Source organism: Manis javanica, chromosome 6, assembly GCF_040802235.1.
Source record: "Manis javanica isolate MJ-LG chromosome 6, MJ_LKY, whole genome shotgun sequence".
Taxonomy (NCBI): Eukaryota; Metazoa; Chordata; class Mammalia; order Pholidota; family Manidae; genus Manis; species Manis javanica.
In genome coordinates this window covers 85,364,990-85,386,008 of record NC_133161.1, presented here as the reverse complement: position 1 = coordinate 85,386,008, position 21,019 = coordinate 85,364,990, and the positions used below count along the sequence as shown (strand labels likewise).

The 21,019-nt window shown below is 44.1% G+C and overlaps 1 protein-coding gene across 8 annotated transcripts in view; it reads right to left on the bottom strand.

Annotated features, from left to right (window-relative positions):
• The window catches only part of MAGI2 (membrane associated guanylate kinase, WW and PDZ domain containing 2), a 1,446,279-nt gene that overhangs the window by 50,518 nt on the left and 1,374,742 nt on the right, over positions 1–21,019 (bottom strand). For all 8 annotated transcript variants that reach the window (XM_073238936.1, XM_073238938.1, XM_073238937.1 and 5 more), the window contains one exon: positions 5,947–6,085. In XM_073238936.1, the coding sequence (XP_073095037.1) occupies positions 5,947–6,085 (139 nt within the window). The remainder of the gene's footprint in view (positions 1–5,946; positions 6,086–21,019) is intronic.

Sequence of the window (21,019 nt, the reverse complement as noted above, 5' to 3'; positions counted from 1 at the left end):
CAGGGATTATCATTGTAGTTCACAGTTGCAAATAAACACTGTGAAGAAATGGGATTTTACCCTCATCCTAAAAACACTCAAAATAATATATAAGGTTTTGGTGGAGCAGCAGGGAAAGGAATTTCAGAGTTGTGTGTTCTTTAAGGAAGCCCCTGCCTCTGACTCCATGAAACAGGAACTTATTGGAAGTTTCACAGTCAGGATTTCCTGGGGTTGCCTAAACACTGCAGAGAGCAGCAGTCTTGAATCTCTTAGCCAGGAAGAGCCCTGTTCTCAGTAGGACACGGTCTGGAGTTCTGCCTGACAGCCCGTCCTCTTGCCTGGGTTTGACTCAGGAGAAGTGTACTGGAGTGATTTGTGGAACCTCTCCTGGAAAAGGGAGGTACACTCAACCATGAATGTCAGAAGCTGAAATTAAATTTCAGGATTTACTATTGAAGCAAGCTGCCTGTTGCCCTATTCAAAATGCAGGTGAATTAGTGCAGACAGTTATGTAACACTTAAAGCCCCCCTAAAAGTGGTCTCTGAGGAGGAGGCAAAGGCAGTGGAGATTATTCCCCCCTTGTCTTTTATTGTGGGAGCACAGCAGCACACCCCGAAAGCCTCAGGAGCTGAGGTTACAAAGCTCTTCACTGTAGGGGAAGTGAGGTGATGATGATCAGCAAACTTGCTAGATGAAGTTTTGGCTCCTTAACTTGGAATTTGGAATAATTCAAACATGGTCTAAGCAGAGATCTACCCATACTCAGAGAGTCCTTTCTTCAGAAAAAGCACAAATTATTAGTGTAAATATTACAAAGGAAATGCTTAACAAGCCAAAGATGCCAAGTAGTTTTCAAGAGTCCTTAAGGCTCTAACAGTTCTAATTAAATTCCAAAAGTAATTAATAAAACCCATTTAAAATTTTTCATTAGAGCAGATCCCTTGGTAGCCTTTAATCAGCCAGCCCTGCATTGGAATCAGCTGTTAACACGTGACTTCACTCTTAGGTTGTCAGCTCCCTGCAGACCATGCTGGACCTTACTTTCAGTGACTGCGAAGTATGCAGAGGAGGTGCTGAGAAAATCCTGGTCTAGTTGAGGAAAGAGTAATGATATTAACTAACGATATTAATTACAGAGCTTATCTCACATGGACTATTTAGTAGGGATATAATACCTGAAGTGTATTTTTATATGATTGGGAAGAAAAGACTTGTTGAGCAAATAACTGTAAATAAGATAATAAGGGCAAGCTCATAATGTTTACTTGTCAATGTATGTTCTTAAAGAAGAATAAACAATAAATGTTGCCTCTTGTCATATAAGTAGACCAGTATTGCTTAGTCCCGAGCTCTGACACAATCACTGTAAATCAGTTTTACCTACTGATTAAAGGGAGACCTTTAACTAAACAACTATTGGCTCATTCATTTCTTTAGCTATAAGTCACTGGCTCAGACAAATCTTTTCTCTACTTATTTAATGCAGTTTTATTCTACTTATAAAACACAAACAATTTCATTTATCAGAGGCCTGTAACCAAGTCAAAACCTATTAAAGACACATCTAACTTTGAAAATGAAAGTGTAAGCAAAAGTCTAACTCCCAGAGTGGCTATTTCTTCCCCTTTGTGTGGGCATTTGGTGTTGCTGGGCCATTGACATTAGGAGAATTCTGCTTCATCCTTTTCTTTGCCCAGCCTCCTAAGACCACTGAGACTCCCGTTTACAAATGGACTCCCTTCAGCATTCTGGCCACACAGAACTGCCCTGTTGCTTTTTAAAAGAATCAACAGGCCAGACCACTGACCAAAATTGGACAGCATGCCTCTGTTTTGCTTTATTCTGATCAGATTTGAATGGCACATATCGCCAGGGAAAGGTTCCTTGTTAGTTTGAACTGCTTGCAGAGGGAGTTTTTTCACCCACTGGCACTTCTGTTTGCCCTGGACCTGGCAAACAGACCTGTTTGCCACAGGGCTCAGTGCATACAGGAAGGGAATGTTCAAGTTGTATCCCTTGAATGCTAATGAAGGACACCTGCATTTCAAGGCTGGGAGCTAATTTGTAGAATTTATTCCTGATGTAGCTTTAGAATCATGAAACATGCTTCCTTTTCTCTTAACCTTTTTAGATCTAATTCAGATAGCAAACAGCCAGTATTAAGGAGGCCCTACTTTTGATGCATCATTTTTTATTCTTTTCTCTGCATGGCAGAGCAGAGTTTTCTTCTGCCAGCTGTTGAGTTGCATGTCAGGGGAGGGATGGCTGACACTTTCCACTGAGTTTATAAGCAACAAATTCTCATCCTGAGGACTAGAGTAGAGTTGAAATATATCTGCTGAGCTTCTTTCAAGGACTCAATTATAAAGGCAACTTCTCCAGAGCCCTTATCACTTCTCAGCTCCCCTTGCGGCTGCTCGAAAGCCTGTGTGTGCAGCCTCTACTTCTGTGGCTCCACTTGCTGATTTATGCCTCTGAATCGGCAGAGGTGTGGCCTGACAAGTAGTGTGAGGGTAATTACGGAGGGTCCATTTGCAGCATATTTATGCCTTTCTTCAGTTCACCTTGATTCACACTGATTTTGTTTAGTCAAAAATCTGACGGATTAGCCTGGGTAGTTTTTTCCTTTAATTGTACCTGTGCTCATCTCTTTAGTCACATATTACCGTAAGAACTCAGAGCGAGAGTTTGGTATCTCTCTGGACTGAGATTCCCTTGACATGGCCAAAGCTGCAGATAAGGGTCTCACTTCAAAGCTGTTCTGAATTCTGCAGGTATCAGAGGGACGGCTGGTGGATACCACCCCAAACCCTAGCATACTGCTGTTTCTCTGTCTCCTCATCTTCAAAGTTCACTCTCCCAGGCTGGGTTAAGTCTGAACAGCTCCCTAACAGGGTCTGTCCCCTATGGATTCTGATGACCCCCTTCTGCGATCTTTTAAGGATCAGTTTTTATGCCTAAAAGGCAAACAAAGGAAACAAACACAGGATTAATCTCAGAGTTGACAAAAAAAGTGAGTTTTCCTGTGATGAGGGGGCATTTGGATAAAGTGGATTATATTCTTGGTTGTATCCACTGGTAAACGCAACAGTTTTCTTTTATTGCTCTTGTTGCTGTTATTTTCTCTTGTTACCCCACCTCCTTGCCAATTTTTTAAAAACACTGTGGTTGATCTTGGACAGAAACATTCTGCCTCATGGCACAGCCTGTTTAACTGATGCCCGAGGAACTGTGATGTTCCTTAGCTGTGGGCACCCCTTTAGGTCGGGGTCGTTGGGCTGGTCCACACATATGGCCCCTTTGGCTTGCTCCTGGCTCAGGAGGGAGTTCACACAGCGGGCTTGAGATGGCTTACCTCAGAAAGGCCATCTTGCAAGGGTGGCCGTTGGCTGGCACCTGGGACACACTTGGAAGAGTCCCCTTCACTAACACAAGCCTTCCCCTGAGTGGTAAGGGTATCTCACTGAATCCCAGCTGCTTGTACAAACACTGTGCTTTATGCTGAACACTTGCTTTCCTCAAGGGAGTCTGGCATCGTGGTGCATGCTAGTCAGAGGGCCCTGCATGAGCAGCCCTCCATTCATCGAGTCTCTAACGGACGTCACTGGATGGCAATAGCACATACATGTTACTGAGGAAATAGTGCTTTCTGGGTGCCCACCATGGGAGAAAAAGAGCATAAGGAAGACTGCCTGGGATTCTTTCCCTTATGATGCCACTGGGAATCCTTACTACATCACTGTGATAAATCTTAGCTGTGAGTACAGCTATATTCTGTGCCCCAGGAGTCCCTCTAGCAAATCTGAATGTGAGGTGGTCTTGAGAACCCCTGAGACACCCCCCTCATTAGTTACCATGAGATTCCAGAAATATCCCTTGAGGCAATATCATCAAAGATGTGGTCTGATCCCTTCTTGGTTTCTCATTCATAACCGTGCATCTGTCAGCTTAGGTCTTCCTGAAGAACTAATGAGTATGTAGCTTATGATTATTCTTTTACTTCCCTAAAGAAGAGAGGGACTAGAGTAGAGCTGAAGTATCAGATCTCCTAGTGGAGTGGTTCTATTCTTAAATTTGTTCTTTTGTGACATAATCTCCAAAGTTATTTTACAGTCAGAACCTATGTCAATCTAACATCAAAAATAGCTGACAAGTGCTAACCTTACCAGCAAGTATGTTACATTTTAGAAGAATATGTAGAAGATATTCTGCAATACTGCTAGAGTTAACAATACTGATGATTAGTCCCTCCAAAGTGTGCCCAGATATTCAACAAACTCTTAGAAAATAATCCTCAGTGGATACTTTTGGATGATGTTAACAATTAATGGATAATGTTGATGCAATCTTGAATTTTCATCATTTGAAAACATGTTTTTATTTTTTCCTTAATGATGCTTTGAAGTAGCTTCATACTTATGCTTTGGTTCATCAATAGTACTGTTCTGTTAACTATAGATAAGCAGCTGGCATAGAGGATGCTGAAAATATGGACTGATTAGTGATTCTATGAAAGAAAAGAGAACTCAGGGTGGCCGTGCTGTTCAGATGAACTTTTTGAAGATAAATTTGTTAGAACAATAAGATCAATATGAAAATCCCTTGGTATAGGTAATAGGTCTTGCCATGGAGTAAAACATACCTTTTGGATGAGGTATTTTTTATAAGTGATAGAATCTCACAGGACAAAAAAAAAAAAAGAATCTCACAGGTCAGTTTAATATTACTGAATCATTTAATGCTCTAGGGTACAAATAGTTTTTCTATTCTAAGAGTTCAGATTCTTTACGAAGGGATTCATGCAGGACCAGGCCTGTGCTTATTGCTAATATTAATATTTTAAACCATTTTATTAGATGCAAGCACTAAGGGTGGGGAACGGGGATGAAATATTTCCTTGGGAGTAGAGCCAGCCCTACTGAAACTTCTGAATGCTTCCCAACTCTTAATGTGAGAGCTTGACAGCCATTTTTGGGGTATGCTCAAGACCCTGGATGCAAAGTACTTAACTTCAGATATTTCAGCTGAACTCAGGACTATACTGTTCCACTAAATAAGGAAGTGTTCAGTCAGTTATTAGGTAACTTAAGCAACAAGCATAATCTGAGAGGGAAAAGTATTACTTAGAAATTTTTATGGGCTAGGGAAGTTTGGGGATGAAGGGGTAAAATTGAGAATCATGGTATCCAGATTAACAATTTGAGCTAATTACTAACAATTTGAGCAGTTAGATCCCAGTTCTCTAATCTGGACAGGTATGTTCTGCACGGCTCTTCACAGATACCTGTCTGTCTGACACTCTTTGAGATTAATTAAAGACCAGCTCAGATTTGATGTTTTTCATGTAATGACCGTGTAGCAGTTTCTTGGTAATGCTGTCAGCGGTGACTTAATGGGCTGCTGAGACAGAATTCCTTCAAGACTTCTTTAATGCCTTCCTCAAAAGCACACAGGGGGCACAACATAGGAGCGGATTTTTGTGATATCCCTAAATGTCAAGGAAATGCAACCACTGCATGAGCTGAAGTTTACATTTTAGCGTAAACTTCATGCCCTGAAGATTTGTTCTTGCTTATCCCCTGGCCCCAGTTATCTACCCTATGGGACAGTGTGATTTGTGTGTGATTTTAGGAATTGATACATGACTGTGGGCTCAAATGAACAGATGACTATCAGTCAAATTACAAAAGTTCTAATGTATAAGTGGCAACTGCATCTCCCTGCACACTCAGAGATGCCCTGAAAGTTCCTCTGTTTGCTATTTTAAACACTACCTAACAGAGCAAAACAGAGCTCACACACATATTTATCTTGTGCTTAAAGGTACATGTGTGTGCATATATCTACTGACAGCCAAATATAGATTTCAGCAGAATTAAAGAACTGCTGTTGGTCTATAAATAAGCACAGGCATTTACAGTTCACGAAAGAAACACGAAAAAGTGAAAGAACGTGAAACGCACCATACTCTGGGACCTGCCCCGTCCCGCGCTTCAGCAGCAGCCTCGCTCTTCTTCCTCCCGATTTGATGAGTTCTATCGCTCTGGCGTGCGTCATGTCCCGTGTGCTCTCCCCGTTGATTTCAATGATTTGATCTCCTACCTGTTAATTAAAGAAACATTCAGTCAGCCAAAGACGTCCGCCTCAATTCGCATTTCCAACAGGTTAGAAAAGCATTCGTGATTACCTGTGCCCAGGGAGCATCAGAACAATTTAGCTGCAGCTGTCTGCTTCTTAGGAGAGGCAAATCCCTAGCTGCTTCCTGACTCTGGCTACAAAATTGATTTAGCTTCTTCATAGAAATTAGGATACACAGCACAGAGGTTGTAGTGGCTTACATTAGCTGTGCTTAGCCAGTATGGCAGAAGCTATAGTTAAGCTATTTAGCACTTTTTTTTTTAGTTGGGAATGTTTGTTACAATTCCAAATAACCAGGCACCCTTGCATTGAAACAAGAAGTAAACATTTCAAGGCCTTGTCACTGAATACAGTGCCAGCATCTAATTCACCTTGTTGGAGGGAGTGATTGGTTCTGGGGCTTCTTTGAGATTTGTCATTATGCATCCTTTAAATTTCCCTGGCTGCTATTGTGATGCTGCCTCCTTTGTAAAGAGTGGTTGGTTGATATTCAGGTTTGATGATGAATTTTTCTATGCAGTGCTTTGAATTAAAAATGAGACCCTCTGTTCTCCACACATGACTAATGCTCTTGCTAAATCTTTGCCAGTCTCACACCTGACTGTCAGAAGCTTTTGGGTTAAAAACCAATTCTTCTTGAATTGCCAGAAATGTTTGGGTTCCCTAAGCAATTCCCACTTAGCCTTTGTGACTGGATACTTGGAATAAAAGAGGTTTGAACCTAGCACATCAGGTAACTCCCACAGTACCATTATTGTCAGGAAGCTTCAGATTAAAATATGTTTCATTTCAGTTCAAGTCACTTACGATAAATTGGCCAGGAAAAGCACAATGGTTGCTTTGTAAAAATGCTATTTTAGTTGGGTGCCTTAAATAAAGCAGATCTCAGCCTAAGTAATGCAGACAGAATTGCAAATAAACTCTATAGGAGAGCATGATCAAGGTGGGTGCTGCACGCTGGGCATGAACAGGAGCAGAAGCTTGCCATCACAATGTAAGAGGGCTCTAAAGTAAGGCCACCTCCCACCTCCACAGTGGAGGGGAAGAGCAGACACATTTGTCGTAGCAAGAAAGTAACATCTCTACCTAAAGAGGATTCTCTGGGCCAAGGATTTTAATGTGCTGAAGGTAAAGACTCCCCCTTGGTGTTCTTGGTGGGCTTTTGAACTGTAGTTTTTGATCAGTGGGGTGGTCTCAGGGGCATGACCTCCATATTCCATAGGAGAATTATGAAAGACAGGCCTAAATTAATTTGTTTAGAGCCAATATTTGCAACATTTTTCTCCAGGTTTCCTTAATTATCTCCTTTCCCATAAGGCAATAGCCACAACCTGACGTTGAGTAGCTTGCCAGAGGCCACATATCCAAACCAGAGGCAGAAGTAGGACCAATTATCCCTCTGCCAGAGGTCCCCACCCAGGGCTGAAACATTACGGCCCAGTATCAAATTACAGAAGTAAAACAGAAGTTAAAATTCAGCCTTCATTCCTTGTTAGACTCTCTTCTGAGCCTCATACTCACATACCCAATGGATAACAAACATTTCCCCCCAGGTGTCCAACATGCAACTCCAATCCAGCACCAGCAGCCTGGGCTTGCCTCCTTCCTCCCAAAGCAGTCTTTCCTCTTAATTCCTAATCCTGGTTAATGGCACCACCAGTCGCCCAAGCCAGAAACTTGGGGATCACGCTGGGCTCCTTACCTTAACCTCTCTGCCTTTGTCTCTGTCCTCATTTGTATCCCATTGCTAACTAGCTCAGTTCAGGCCTCCACGTGGATTATTCTGATACCCTCCTGCCACCCTCCCATCAGGGTCTTCTTCTCATCGCCACCAGAGTTATTCTTCTAAGGGAAATTTTCCCACGTGTGCCATGCTGACTGAGGCATCCAGGGCCTTCCCTATGCCACTGTTTTCTTTGCCTTCTCCTCCCCACAGGCCTGGTGATCTCTGGGTCTTCCTCAATGGCAGCCCAAGCATCTCCTCCTCTGGGATACCTTCCCAGACTCTGTTTTCTTCTCCAGTAGAAAGGTCCAATCTCTGTATTCGTTCATCAGGGCCTTCCACTCTGTTATTTATTACACCTCATTACAGTTATGCTTCTCTGTCTTTGAGCTTCTTTACTCATTAAACCATTACTGAGCACCTATTATGTGCTAGACAGTCTAAGGGGGAGGTAAGTCAAAGACAGAGTTAATGGTATAGTTTCTATCAACAAGTTCTCAGGCTAATTGGAGAGAAAGTGGTCAATAAGATAATTATTATTCATATCTTTGCTATGACAGAAGTATTAATGAAGTATAAGGAACAGAAAGGAGAGACATCCAACTCAGAAGGGGTAGAGCTGGTAGTCAGTGAGAGCTTCCTGGAGGTGGTGACATCTCAACTGAGTTTTGAAATATTATAGGAGTTCCGCAGGTACAGAAAGAGGAAAGGCATTGTAGGCAGAGAGAGCAGCATCTGCAAATCACTCAATATTTGAGAAAAAAGTGGTCTATTTGGGGAACTGCCAATAGTTTTTCTGCTAGTCAGAAGTTTGGCCTTTATTTTAAAGGCAAGAGCAAGGCATTGAAAATTTTAAACAGGGGGTAACCCGACCAGGGAAGCAGAGTGGTGTTCAGGAATCCCTGAGACATCGGTGTCGACTGGAGACAAAGTGGGAGACTAAAGAAGGGAGAAGAGCTGTGAGGTAACTGCATTGTCTGTCCAAGTGAACGCTTGGGAGGCTGTGGGGGAGGGGAGAATGAGGCAAGTGAGGGCAGGGACTGGGTCCCTTTTAACTATGTGTCTTGTATGTGATGTATCACTTGTATTTGTGAATGAATGAAGTGTTTACACCCGGCTGATCTTGAGAACTGGAATTATAAGCACTCCTGACCCCCAAATCAAACATTGACAGCCACCACTGCCTGAGGACACTTCTGTTTCCAGACAGACATTTCAACAAGAACCCTGTGGAGGGCGGGGGGAGCCTTGTGGTGTGACAGAGATCATCACGTCATTTGCACTCTGGTCACATACTTTAGTATAACCAGACTTAGAAAGTTTGATGATTTCATTCTCTCGTGTGTCTGTTATTTTCCCTTCTACCTACCAAGAACCATGAGAATTAAGGGAGAAAACATTATCAAGGGGGAGAGGAGTGGTGGACGGGAAGACAGTGTGCGAGGCTGAGAAGCAGGAGGCCGAGGGCTGTGCAGGGGCTGGGCTGATGTCTCCCGAGTGGGAGTCTCGGAGATGGGCTCTGGGGAGAGCAGGGCTGCTATTTTCATTGAGTTCTCAGGAACTTGAGCTGACCTCTTGGCCTGGCAGATTCCCATGATTTCAGCTTCCCATGTAGGTTCCCTTCAGAGGACAACTCTAGCGCTGGTTGAGTCAGGGGCCCTTAGTGCCTCTAAGACTTTCAGTCTCTCACCCCCCTCTCCCGTGCTCCCGCCCCACTCCAGGGTACCAGAGGGTGGGCTGCTGATGCCTGCCTCCCTGGGAGCAATGGAAGGTTGGGAATAGTCCAAGACCTTACCAAAACCATTAAAAAAATGTGGGGAAAATGCTGAATAGGTAACAAGATGGAAATGCTACCACTGTCATAGATCTTTAATATTACAAGGTGCTCTGGGCAGATTGCAAAAGTGGTCCACCTTGCTTGGACCAGTGTCGGTGGTAACAAACTCTGCTAGCCCAGACTCAAGGCCCCTGTTTCTCCTGGTGAAATGACATAAATTGTAAAAAGATTTAATTTTCACTTTTGCTCCAATATCCGTATTACATATAGTCATTTTAAATGAAACTCCCTAGATAAATTTGGGATGTGAGTTCTCCCACTTTCACCCTCTCAGTGTCTATATGTATTAGGAAGTGGTTTGTTAGGGAGAGAAGAGGTTCTCTGTTACTGTCCGACCTCGTCTGACTTCACAGCAGCTGCTGGGGTGCAGCCAGTTGAAGGGCTTCATTTTCCTAAGTGACATGTGCATCGGTTGGGGGAGTTAATTCCATAAGACCAGTGGAACATTTGGAGCCCTTTCGGGAATGACCAAAAAGACCAGCTGTGACTCAGATACTGTCTTCTCTTTGAGCTATGTCACTAAAATGAAACTTTATAGACCTCCTCCACTGGTTCCTGGAAAATTAAAAAAAATATCAAGTTCTAGTTATAATCAGGAGAGATATGGGGGGAAAAGGGGCAGACAGCAGGGAGGAAAGAGGAGAGGGAGGCCCTGAGTTCAGGAGCGCCTGTGCGTTGCTTCAGGCGGGCCAAGGAGAGGCCGGATTAGGAAAATGCACCAGGGATGTAAGATAAATTCCAGGCATTCACTTTTGTCTTATGGAAGAAATACTTTTATCTGAGGTTCCCTTGGGCCAACTAAGAAATGTCTTAGGGGCAAGGCAGAGTGGGATGAGCCTGCCCCCTCCTCCCACAACCTGACATGTTCCGCATTGTTTCTCATATGTTTCTGTTCAAACACTCTAGCAGATTTGCTTTAACAAAACGATTACCAAATCCTTGGACTTGCTTCCAGCTCTGCCGGCAAAACTTACTCTCTTTTTAATGGAAGGCTAAGGTAAAGGGGAAAGTTTCAATATTTCTTAAGTAGTTAATAGTTCAAGTTGTAAGAAGAATAAGTAAATTCTGTAGTGTATGCATTGTTGGCTGCTGTGTATGGCCAAGTCATAAAAGTATTTGGTTTGGTGCAATGGAATCCTTGTAAGAACTAGATTAATCCTGGATTTAACTTCAGCCCTGAGTCATGGTAGTTCTTGGTCAAGGTGTGCTCAGACATCTCACAAAATGCTCAGGGGACTGTAACCAGTTAATAGCCCTCACACTACTACTGTACCACACCATCTATTTGCATGATTACACATGACTGAAATGATCCCAGATTATAATTAGGTGTGAGGAACGGGGCTCCTGCAGAATTTTATGCCAATGAACAATGGCTACCTCTGTTCTTATTTCATGGAAGACTTAGCTATGGATCATTTTTGTGTCTAATGATCTGAGGGTCACAGGTTGGCTCCATCAAATTCTTCACTTGCAGGCTGGTTTCTCCCACTGACTCTAGACCCCTCATGGGCCGGGAACATACCTGGTCTTTGTGTCAGCTATACAGTCCCTGACAAGTAGGCCCTTGGTAAGTCTGGTTGAGTAAATGAAGGCCACATTTGCTTTTCAGGTATGGTAGCTGTCTTTATTCTCCGAAGAGTAAGTCCAGCCTCAGTACCCCTCGGCATACCTGAATACCTCCTGAAACACTGCCTTAAGCATGTCTAGCCAAACCACACCAATTTCAGTGGTCCTCACAGGAGACTGAAAGAAGCTTCAGTATGGAGACCTACAGAGATTACTGGAGACAGGTAAAGTCATGGGAAACAAGCGCAGAAGGACTGAGAGAAAGGGGAATGGAGGCTGCGTCTGACTGAAATCATAAAGTGCCAGGAACAAAAATCAGGAGCAGGGGCTTGGCTGCTGCCTGCCACATTGGGTACTCTGACAACAGGATACCTCGGCCCTGATGGCCTTGCTGGAGCACAGGATGGCCGACTTTCAACTTGATGGTGATCTTTAATATGAAATGACTCTTTCACATTTAACCTTTGTTAGATATTATTAAATAACTATTATAGTAAAAATATTTTCCAAAGCGTTACACTGAGTGCTTGGCCAACCTTCCCACTTATTCCGTTAGTCTTGTGATCAAATTCAGTGGGATCCAAGTGCCTATTTCAGGCCTGGTTCTTGTGAGAGACAGTCATGCCCCACTGCCTCAGCAAGGCTGGGGAGCCCCTCGGGGCAGCAGGTTTTTCTGGATAGAAAACCTTCAACTCAATTGGGAACTGAAACAGGTGTTGGAGAGCGCTTAACTCTTGAGTTTTATTTGCCTCAATTAATGTATATGTTGAAAACAGTCTAAGACTCTTTTTATACTATGTTCTAGACAATAATTTCTTAAAAAACAATCCCAACATCTCTCAAGACATTTCATCTAAATAGAAATGTGAAATAGCCCTTACAGATTTGCAGAAGAGTCCTTAATCAAGGTTACATCTGAGCACACACCTGCTTAAAGAGGCATGAAGGTGAGAACAAGGGGGAATGAGAAGTTCTAGGCTGCTACAGAATTCTGAGCCTCTCACTTGATGCAGGGGGCAGACATTAATGCATGTTTTTATTATTTGTGTATTCACCCTTTAGAAAACATTTAGTCACAGCTCAAAAAATGTTCAGTCTTTGACTTGGGCATATTACTCTGTGGCAGAGCAGGTGTGGTGACTGGTCATTCAAATCAGGGTGCTGGCTCTGGTGGAGATTCACGGGGAACTCTCCATTCAGGAGCCTCCATTTATCAGTCTTAAAATCATCTAAATTAAAACAGGGAAATATTGGTGAAATTTAAAGATGATGCAGAACCCAGCTGTGAAAGACAAATCTAAAGTACAATTTGGGATCTTTCTCACCAAATTTCTTTCTTCCTTACCAAACGTTACCAACACTAATCTCACATGGAGAATTTTATTAGATTGCTTCCTGCTAAATCTCCTCACCCTTCTAAGGCTTGTCCTTGGTGTCCATGTTCCAGTCTTCCAGTCTGTCTTACCCCTCCCTGCTCTGTGCATACTCCTACGAGTCTGAAGTATTTTTTTCTGAGCCTTTGTGCTCTGAGCCTCTGAGCTGTTTCCCTTTGTCTAAAATCCACACTTCAATAGCTGAATCCTATTTGTTCCTTAAGACAAACCTTGGATATGACCATGTGGGGCCAGGACACCTTCTGTGATCCCACCAGTCTGGGATGGGGGCCTTTCCTCTGCATCTCTTTAAAAGCATTAACCTTTGCCTATCACTCCATTGTAAGCTCTCTGAGGGCAGGGACTCAGCCACATGAGAAATACCCATACAGATTTGTTCAATGGATGGGTGAATGACTAAAGAAGAGACAGGACATGTCTTAAAATTATCTGCCTGAGAAGGAATTTTTCAGAAGCTGTTTTTTGACTCTATGTTCCTTATTGTTTGAACTAAATTTAAACAAGATCTATACAAATTTTTAATTTGGTTTCATGATAAATGCCAACCAGGCTTGACCATGAGCAAATTATATAAAGTGTATGTAAGTGCCTTGGACACTCTAAACTTACAGATTTAGGCTTTTAATATTAATTGTAATAGTTATTATCCTGGTCATCATCTAATGGTAGAGGAGAGGAAAAAAATGAAGCACAGTGGTAAGTTTTTCATAACGACTCTAGGAGGGAAGGAGCTGAGCTACTTAGGATAGTTAATGGGGCAAATGAGACAGATGGTTTCCTGAAAATATCACTCAGAGGTTAAAAACTCACAAAATCTTCTGTTCGTTTGGTAAGTACTGCATCTTAGGAATTCTTACAGGATGTCAATGCTATTATTTTTCTGTAATTTTAGATAACTAGTTCTTAGAAAAAAAATCTTGTTGAACGCTAGGCAGATAATCTAAACCCTATGTGAAGACAGAGCGTAACTGCCAGTGGGGTGACAGACATGAATGCAAAGAGAGATTTCAAGACAAGCCGGTTGAGGCAAAATGTTTTCTATGAAGGAGAAAATAACCGGAACCATTCCATTTTCATATGTCCGACTGACTGCTCAGACAAGAAGAGATGGGAAATATCTTAAAATTATCTGCCTGAGCAGGAATAGAAAGCTATCACCGGCAGCTCAGCCAGGGCCTCATCCATTTGCTCAGAAATCACCTACGTGAGGTCATGAAGTCAGTTTCCCTAGTTGACTGAAAAACAAACAAAAGGAAATCAAAGAGGAACCTTTCCATGATGGCCTCTTCGTAGGCTGTTATTTCCCATCCCTGGATATAATTGAGAGAAGTGAGGGATTACTATTTTGCACACTTTAATCAGATGTACTTATTTTCCAGATGCAAGCATGAGGCTTTGCATGGTGACTGAGAGCAGCACAGGATGACATGTCCTTGTCTTCCTGACGCCAACCAGCCTGCATGTTGCATGTATATATGCTCTTAGTGGGTGCGCTGGTTCCAGACCAGACTTGTTAGCAGTGTGAATTAGACTGTGAAGAGCTTCCCAAGATGGGTGTGTTGGTCAGCTGGGATTCAGAGCATGACTTACTGACGGGACTGTCAGAGGTGAGGGCAGGGTCACGGCGGGCTGTTGAGGCACGGCAGGGAAAGACGGGCAGGGCTGTTCCTACTCTGTCTGGAAGACCCTGGGGGATGACAGAGAGTCACAGGGGCCTTGTGCCTGAGAGCAGGAAGCATGGAAGAGGGGCTGCCTGACTGGAGCTGGAGCTGTGGAGGGATGGGCACCAGCAGGTCTGGAGCTGAGGCAGGAGAAACAGGGCCAAGGAATGCCTCATGCTCTCCATGGCAGACAGAGTAACTTCCCCTGGAAAGATGTCCACATCTATCCCTGGAATCCAGGAATATGTTACCATCCTAGGCAAATGGGACTTGGAAGATGGGGAGTAGGTTAAAGATCTTGAGATGGGAAGATGATCCTGCACTATCTGGTGGGGGTCCAATGTAGTCACAAGAGTCAAAGTCAGAGAGATTTGAGTCAGAAGATTTAAGGATGGAAGCAGAGGTCAGAGATGAGGGATGTCCTCTTGCTGCTGCTGGAGATGACCGAGGGGCCACGAGTCCAGGAGCACAGGAGCACAGGTGGCTCCAGAGGTTGAAGAAGGCAAGGAAATGGATTCCCTCCTGGACGCTGTGGGAAGGGCCAGCTCTGCTGGTCACACAACTTCATTTTAATCCACTGGAACTGACCTGGAATTCTGACATCCAGAATTGTAAGATAATAAATTTGTGTTGTTTTAAGTACTTAAATTTGTGGTAAATTGATACAGCAGGAATAGAAAACTGATGCACTTTCTTCCTTCCTACCTTCTGATCTCCTGCTAGTGCTTCTCACCTGTCAAATCCAACAGTAAACCACAGGACAAGAGAGTTTGCATGATGCAGACATAGCAGTTGGTCCCCCAGATACAGGACAGGGACAGAAGGACTGAGAATGGACCTGGGAGGAGGTGGAACAAAAGAAGCACCAGTGCTGGGATGGGGGTGCGAGGTGGGAATGGTTTTTAAAGCAGTGAATGAATATGCCAAAGGGAGGCTGCTGTGGTCTGTAAGCTTGTGTCCCCCCCGAATGCGTATGCTGAGATCCTAGCCCCCAAGTGGTGGCATGAGGAGGTGGGGCCTTTGGGATTAGTACCTTTGTGAAAGACCCCCAGAGAGAGTCCCTAGTGCCTCCCATCAAGTGAGGACACAGGACTAGGAAGTGTGCTCTCGCCAGACAGTGAATCTGCTGGCCCCTTGATCCTGGGCTTCTAACCTCCAGGACTGTGAGATATTTCTGCTGTTTATAAACTAGCCGGTCTGTGGTATTTGTTACAGCAGCCTGAACAGACTAAGTCAAAGGCTTTAAGAAATAATTCAAGAACAAGGCATGCAAATCAGATGGTGGTAGCCTTACCCAAGTTGGAGAAGCCAGTTAGGAAAGCTTTATTTGTTAAGATATTTCATTTTTACCTAACTTGTCTCTTAAGATAGCATTATAGAAAGACAAATGGCATCAGGGTTTCTGAACTGAATGTGCTTTTCAAAACTGCTGAAGATCTCGGAGTCACCCTCTCACTTTCGAGCACCCCCCCCCGCCCCCCCGCGCTGTCCTCCGTTCTGTCTCCTGCGGCTGCCTGTCGCTCTCCGTTTCCCTGGCCTCCCATCGTCGCTCACTGCTCCTCTCTTCTCCCTCTTCTTTTGGTCTGTGTGGTTGCCACCATCACCTCTGCTTTCGTCTCTCTCTTCAAATTCCTACCCTCTACCCCCGCCACACACACAAACACTCTTTGAGTAGAATCCAAGTTCCCTGACACGGTCTGAAGACCGTCCAGGACCTGGTGCCCCGCCTCCCAGCCTCCCCCACCATTCCCCGGGGGCGAGTCTGGCCTGCCTGTCATGCCCACTCTTCCCTGGCTCTTCCACCCCTGCGCTGTTTCCCTTGCCCTCCCCTCTGCAGGCTGCTCTGCGCTTCTCTCCCACTCTTCCTGTGCCATCAAATCGTGCCCGTTCCCCAGGGCTCCTCTCAGATCCCCCACAGGCGGTGTCTGGGCTCTGCCCGGGGAAGCCGGCCTCCTTTCCCTCAGTGTCCGTGGCACCGCAGCTACTCCTCCCCTACAGCGCTCACTGGGCCCTGCCTCCTGTACAGGGGGTGCGTGTATTCATCCTGCTGGTCGCCATTATAAACTTCTGGAAAGAGGGGCTGGGTCTCTGTATCTTCTAGTAGTAGTTAACACATTGCCTTAAAAATGATAGATAATACAAATTTACATGTAGTGGGGACAAAAATTATTACTCTGCAAGATATAGAAGGGTCAATGGGAGAGGAAGAGTCTTTGGCTGGAGTCGAGGATGGGTGGGAATGCGAGGGGACTTTGAGGTCAGGATGCGCTGAGCGAAGTTCCACGCCCCTTGCTCACTGCTGTCTTTCTACATAGACTGAGGTGCCAGTGCAGGGTATGAGTTTCATGAACATTTCTTAAGTGAATGAATAAATGCTATCTACATGGTTTTGGCCAAGTCTCACCTTGAATTCTGTGAGAACAAGGGCTTAACAGAAGTTCCTAACGTTACAATAGGAAGAAAGTGAAAAAGTGCATAAAAGTGAAAACAGTGCAGGGTGCTTCCACTTGCAGTAAGAAGGTGCTTAGAAATAGCAGGGCTGTGCCAGGAAGCAGCTGAGGAAGACCCAGCCACAAGGTGGAGGCATCTCTTTCCTTTTTGGGGTAAGCACGCCTGTGGCGGCATCATTGGTTAAAAGCAGATACATTTCTTTTTGTATTTCCCAAGTCCTGTGAGCAGCACTGGGAAATAATCCATACGGGACTTGGAATTATGCTTCCCAGTGGACGGCCTGAGGGCAAAGATTACCTTTTGTGCTTATACAGTATCCTTTGTAGCAGCTAGTACAGTGCTGACTGGTGTGTGTGAGTGTGTGTGCGTGCACGTGTGTGCATGAGTGCAAGTGAGCACAAACTGGACAGGGAATGCTTGGATGATTGATTTGGGGATAAAGTAAAGAAAGGAAGCAGTTGCTGATAATACCCCGATAAACCATACACAGGGGCACTGAGGGCAAGGGGCCCATCTTATTAATCTTTTTCTCTCTGGTTGCTATTACCTTTCCTTTAAGGTGAGAACTGTGAGCTGCAGGGAGGAATAGGGATCCGTGAGAGGCCGCAGAATGTTTAGGGGGAGGTAATCAGACAGGACACACGTCCTTCGATTCCAAACCCCGAACTCCTTACTCTTATGAGGCGGTGTCAGCATAACTGAGGAGGGGAGAAAGGTGCGAGAGGAGGTTTTCACTCAGATTGAGTTACAGGTGTCTTCTACATGAGTAAGAAACAACTTGGGATGTTTGTGGCTTATTATTAACCTGTGGGATATTGTTTAAAAAAACATACAAAATCATGTGTCACAAGCTGCTCTGAAGCCCAGGGTCATGCAGGCATGAGCAGGATGAAAAAGATAACTGATTAACAGTAATATGAGGATACCTACCAAGGAGAAAAAGTCTAATTAGAACTTTAGGGGTCTGAACTTTCCTAATCGCTTCCCCTACTTTCTCCTTGAATGAATGTTATTTTTGTAGAGTCAACATTTCAGATCAACAGAAAAACGGATGTCCTTGGAGCCAATTTTTAACATGCAAAAGGAGTACCTGTAAAAGGCAAAGAAAGTCAAGTCTCTGGGGCTGACTGTGGTTATAATGAAATACAGTCTTTTTTTAATAGCTTAGTTTTAAGACAGCTCTCCGGAGGCTCTTTACTCACTGCCACAATATTCAATTGTTCTGGCAGTGACTGTGTGGATTACAATGATTTTTCTATTGATATGCTAACATATGAGTAAACAGAAAGTTAGAGTAGCATTGTATCACTATCATTTTGGTGCACAAAATAAACATTACCCACTTTATTTTCTTTCACTATTGAAAATCACATTTTAATTACTTAAATTTTACAACTAGGAATGTAGCCGAGTGTCTAAAAATCTTGTTTCTGTTCAAGTTAATTCAGATTGCCCATCCATGCATGAGAGCAGCTGAGCTATGAAATTGGGCAGGCATGTTTTCTGGCAATAATGAGGAGATGATATTCCTTAGGAGTATTTAAGTGACATCACTATCGATAGGTTAATTGGAAATAAAAACGTAAAGCTTTCTTAAATCACTAGAATAAAAAGCCTCTGGTTTATCGTAGCTTTGCAATGCACTTTTTGAACTCTCCCCGCTTTGCAGTTTAGGTTAATAACTGTCTGATTAATGTAACTTCAGCTCTTCTCAGAATTCCACATACATTCTGGGGCAAAAGGAGACTTTCCCACTTCTATCCTGATTGTCACAGCACTCCCTCTACTCCCTTACCAAATATATGGAATCCAAAGAAATGCATAGAATAATGGGTGGAGACAAGAAATGCAATTTGATGTGAGGTCAGGAGAGTTGACTGCAGTCAGGAACCTGATATGCAAGACACTGTCTACGTGCAGTGCCCAGATTACTACTTGCTGTTATTTAAGTAGTTTCATAATTAATTATTTTGAAAACAACAGCTAAAGGGATATTACTCTACGCTGCAGCCTGACTGGACTCAAATTATTTTCAGCTCTCGGTGTGAACATTTACACTTACACTACCACATATATGCATTTAGATTTCTATCTTTGAACTCTCAATTAATTACCCAACAGCTTGTTATGCAGTTGTGAACCACCCAGATGAAAAAACTGACCCTTCACACTAATTAGCTCTTATTGAGCATAGTTTTAGGCTAGGTACTTTCCAGGCATGTTAGAAGCATTATCTCATCAAACTCTCCAAGAAGCGAATGCACAAGCAAGCCGACTCTCCATGGGTTAGAGAAAACAAGGAAAAATTCAAATTAGCTTGGGGAAGTGAATCTCTTTTTTTTTTTTTTTTTTTTACATTGGTTGCTGATTAACTGATGAATAATGCAGAGTGAGTGCCACTGGTACCAAGGTATCAGGTTAATCTGTGTGTGGTTGGTTCTCTGGGGCTGTGCCACACCAACCACAGCCCTTAATTTGGGTTGGACAGGTGTCTTTGGCCCTTCATGGGGTGGGAATACAAGAATGATGTGGAGCCAGCTCCTGATGCTTCCTCTACCCTGTTTTCTACGTCCTTGCGAGTATTTTCTGGTTTCCTGTCCTGGGTTTCTGCTTTGGACTATGGCCCTCGTTGTCCAAGGCAGAAAGGCTATGGCTTCTTCCTCTTCCATTCACTTTCTTGCATGTCTAGAGATCTCTGCATCTCTCTCAGCATGGCCCCTTGCCCTGGCCGGAGCTCCCCACTGTATTAGTACTGTGGAGGAGGCCCCTGGACCCTCCTATGTCCTCTCTGCACAGTCTACCATTGTTTTAGCAGGATACTGCCTAGTCATTGTGCAAATATGGGCCACTTGTCATCAAAGGAACTGAGCAAAAACGCATGAATGGAAGCTTTCAAATTCATCATTGTTCCTAGGAAAATAATTCCATAGGCTTGTCCTGATGAAGAACCCTTATTTCCTAATCACCTTTGTTTTCCAAGGATATCACCTTATTAATGTAACTTGTTTGAAGTGTTTCTAGTTACTGAGGTATAAATGAGCAATAGATTAATTTTTCCAGTAACTGTTACCCAGCTGTGCTCCAGTGACGGCTCCCACCTTTCCTCCTGAGTAGTATTCCAATTCTATTATTTTTCAACACTTTTAGCTATTAAAAAGGTATACTGTCATTAGCATTGCAACCTCACCTTCAACGAAGAGCCCCTGCTTCCCACCCACTACAGACTAGGTGGAAGACTTGAGCTACTTGAGTGGGAAAGGGTCTTGTTCTCCTCCCCCCAGCCCCTCACTCTCCCTCCTCATCTCTCCAGTCTGCCCAGGTGCTCTGACAGAGTAACAGAGGCGGCCGACCTTCACCTGAGAGGTGGTTACTTGGGGCAGGTCTGCCCTCTTGTCATTGTTCCACGGCAGATCCCAGCCCTGTGCTCTCTTTGCACCAGGGTCAGTTCTAGGTGCTGAAGATATGGTGGGAATCAAGGAAGTCAAGATTTATGACCTCAGGGAATTTAAATTCAGGGGCCATCCAAAAGCTGCCTCTCCCCTGAGGACACTTTGGGTCACGTCCTTGGAAGACAAGATGTGAGGTTTCTTCTCTATGTTGGGAGCCACACAGGAGGTCGGCCTCTCCTCTTCCAGTCAGCCCCCCTGGCCTCCACTATGGATGACATAACCCACAGTCTCTTTTCAGCAGGGTCCCTTTGGCCAAAAAATATCCCACAGAAAGATGGCTTAGGTCCCAATCCCCTTCTGTAATTTGTTACCAAAGGAACTGACTTTAAAAGCATGAATGGAAACTTTCAAATTCATCGCTATTCTTAGAAAAAGAATTCCATAGGCTCACCTGTCGCTCAACCAGTGGGAAGTGGTGGGAATGCAGGCTGCCCCAGAACGCCCTCTCTGCTCTCCATCTTTCCTGTCTTTCTCTCCCTTCCCCAGCTGATCAGGGTTCTACTGATTCAATGGCTTGGCCACTTTTAGATAAGAAGCAATCATCAGTCTCCCAGTGGCTAGAAGGCCAGGATGGCTCAGGCACCCCCAGTCTTGAAGGAGGGGAGCAGGACACATCATGGGAGTGGGGTGGGTGGGAGAGAGAAGAGATGGTTAATGCTGCACAGACTGTTTTCTCCTAAAGAGAAACTTTTGCTTCTACTCTGCACTGGTGGAGTATAGGGAAGAGCAAGTAAGGACTAGAAGTGGCTGTTTTCATTACTGGTGCTTCTCTAAGCAGAATGTAGGGAACCTAGTCTTTTCTCCTCAGCTGTGG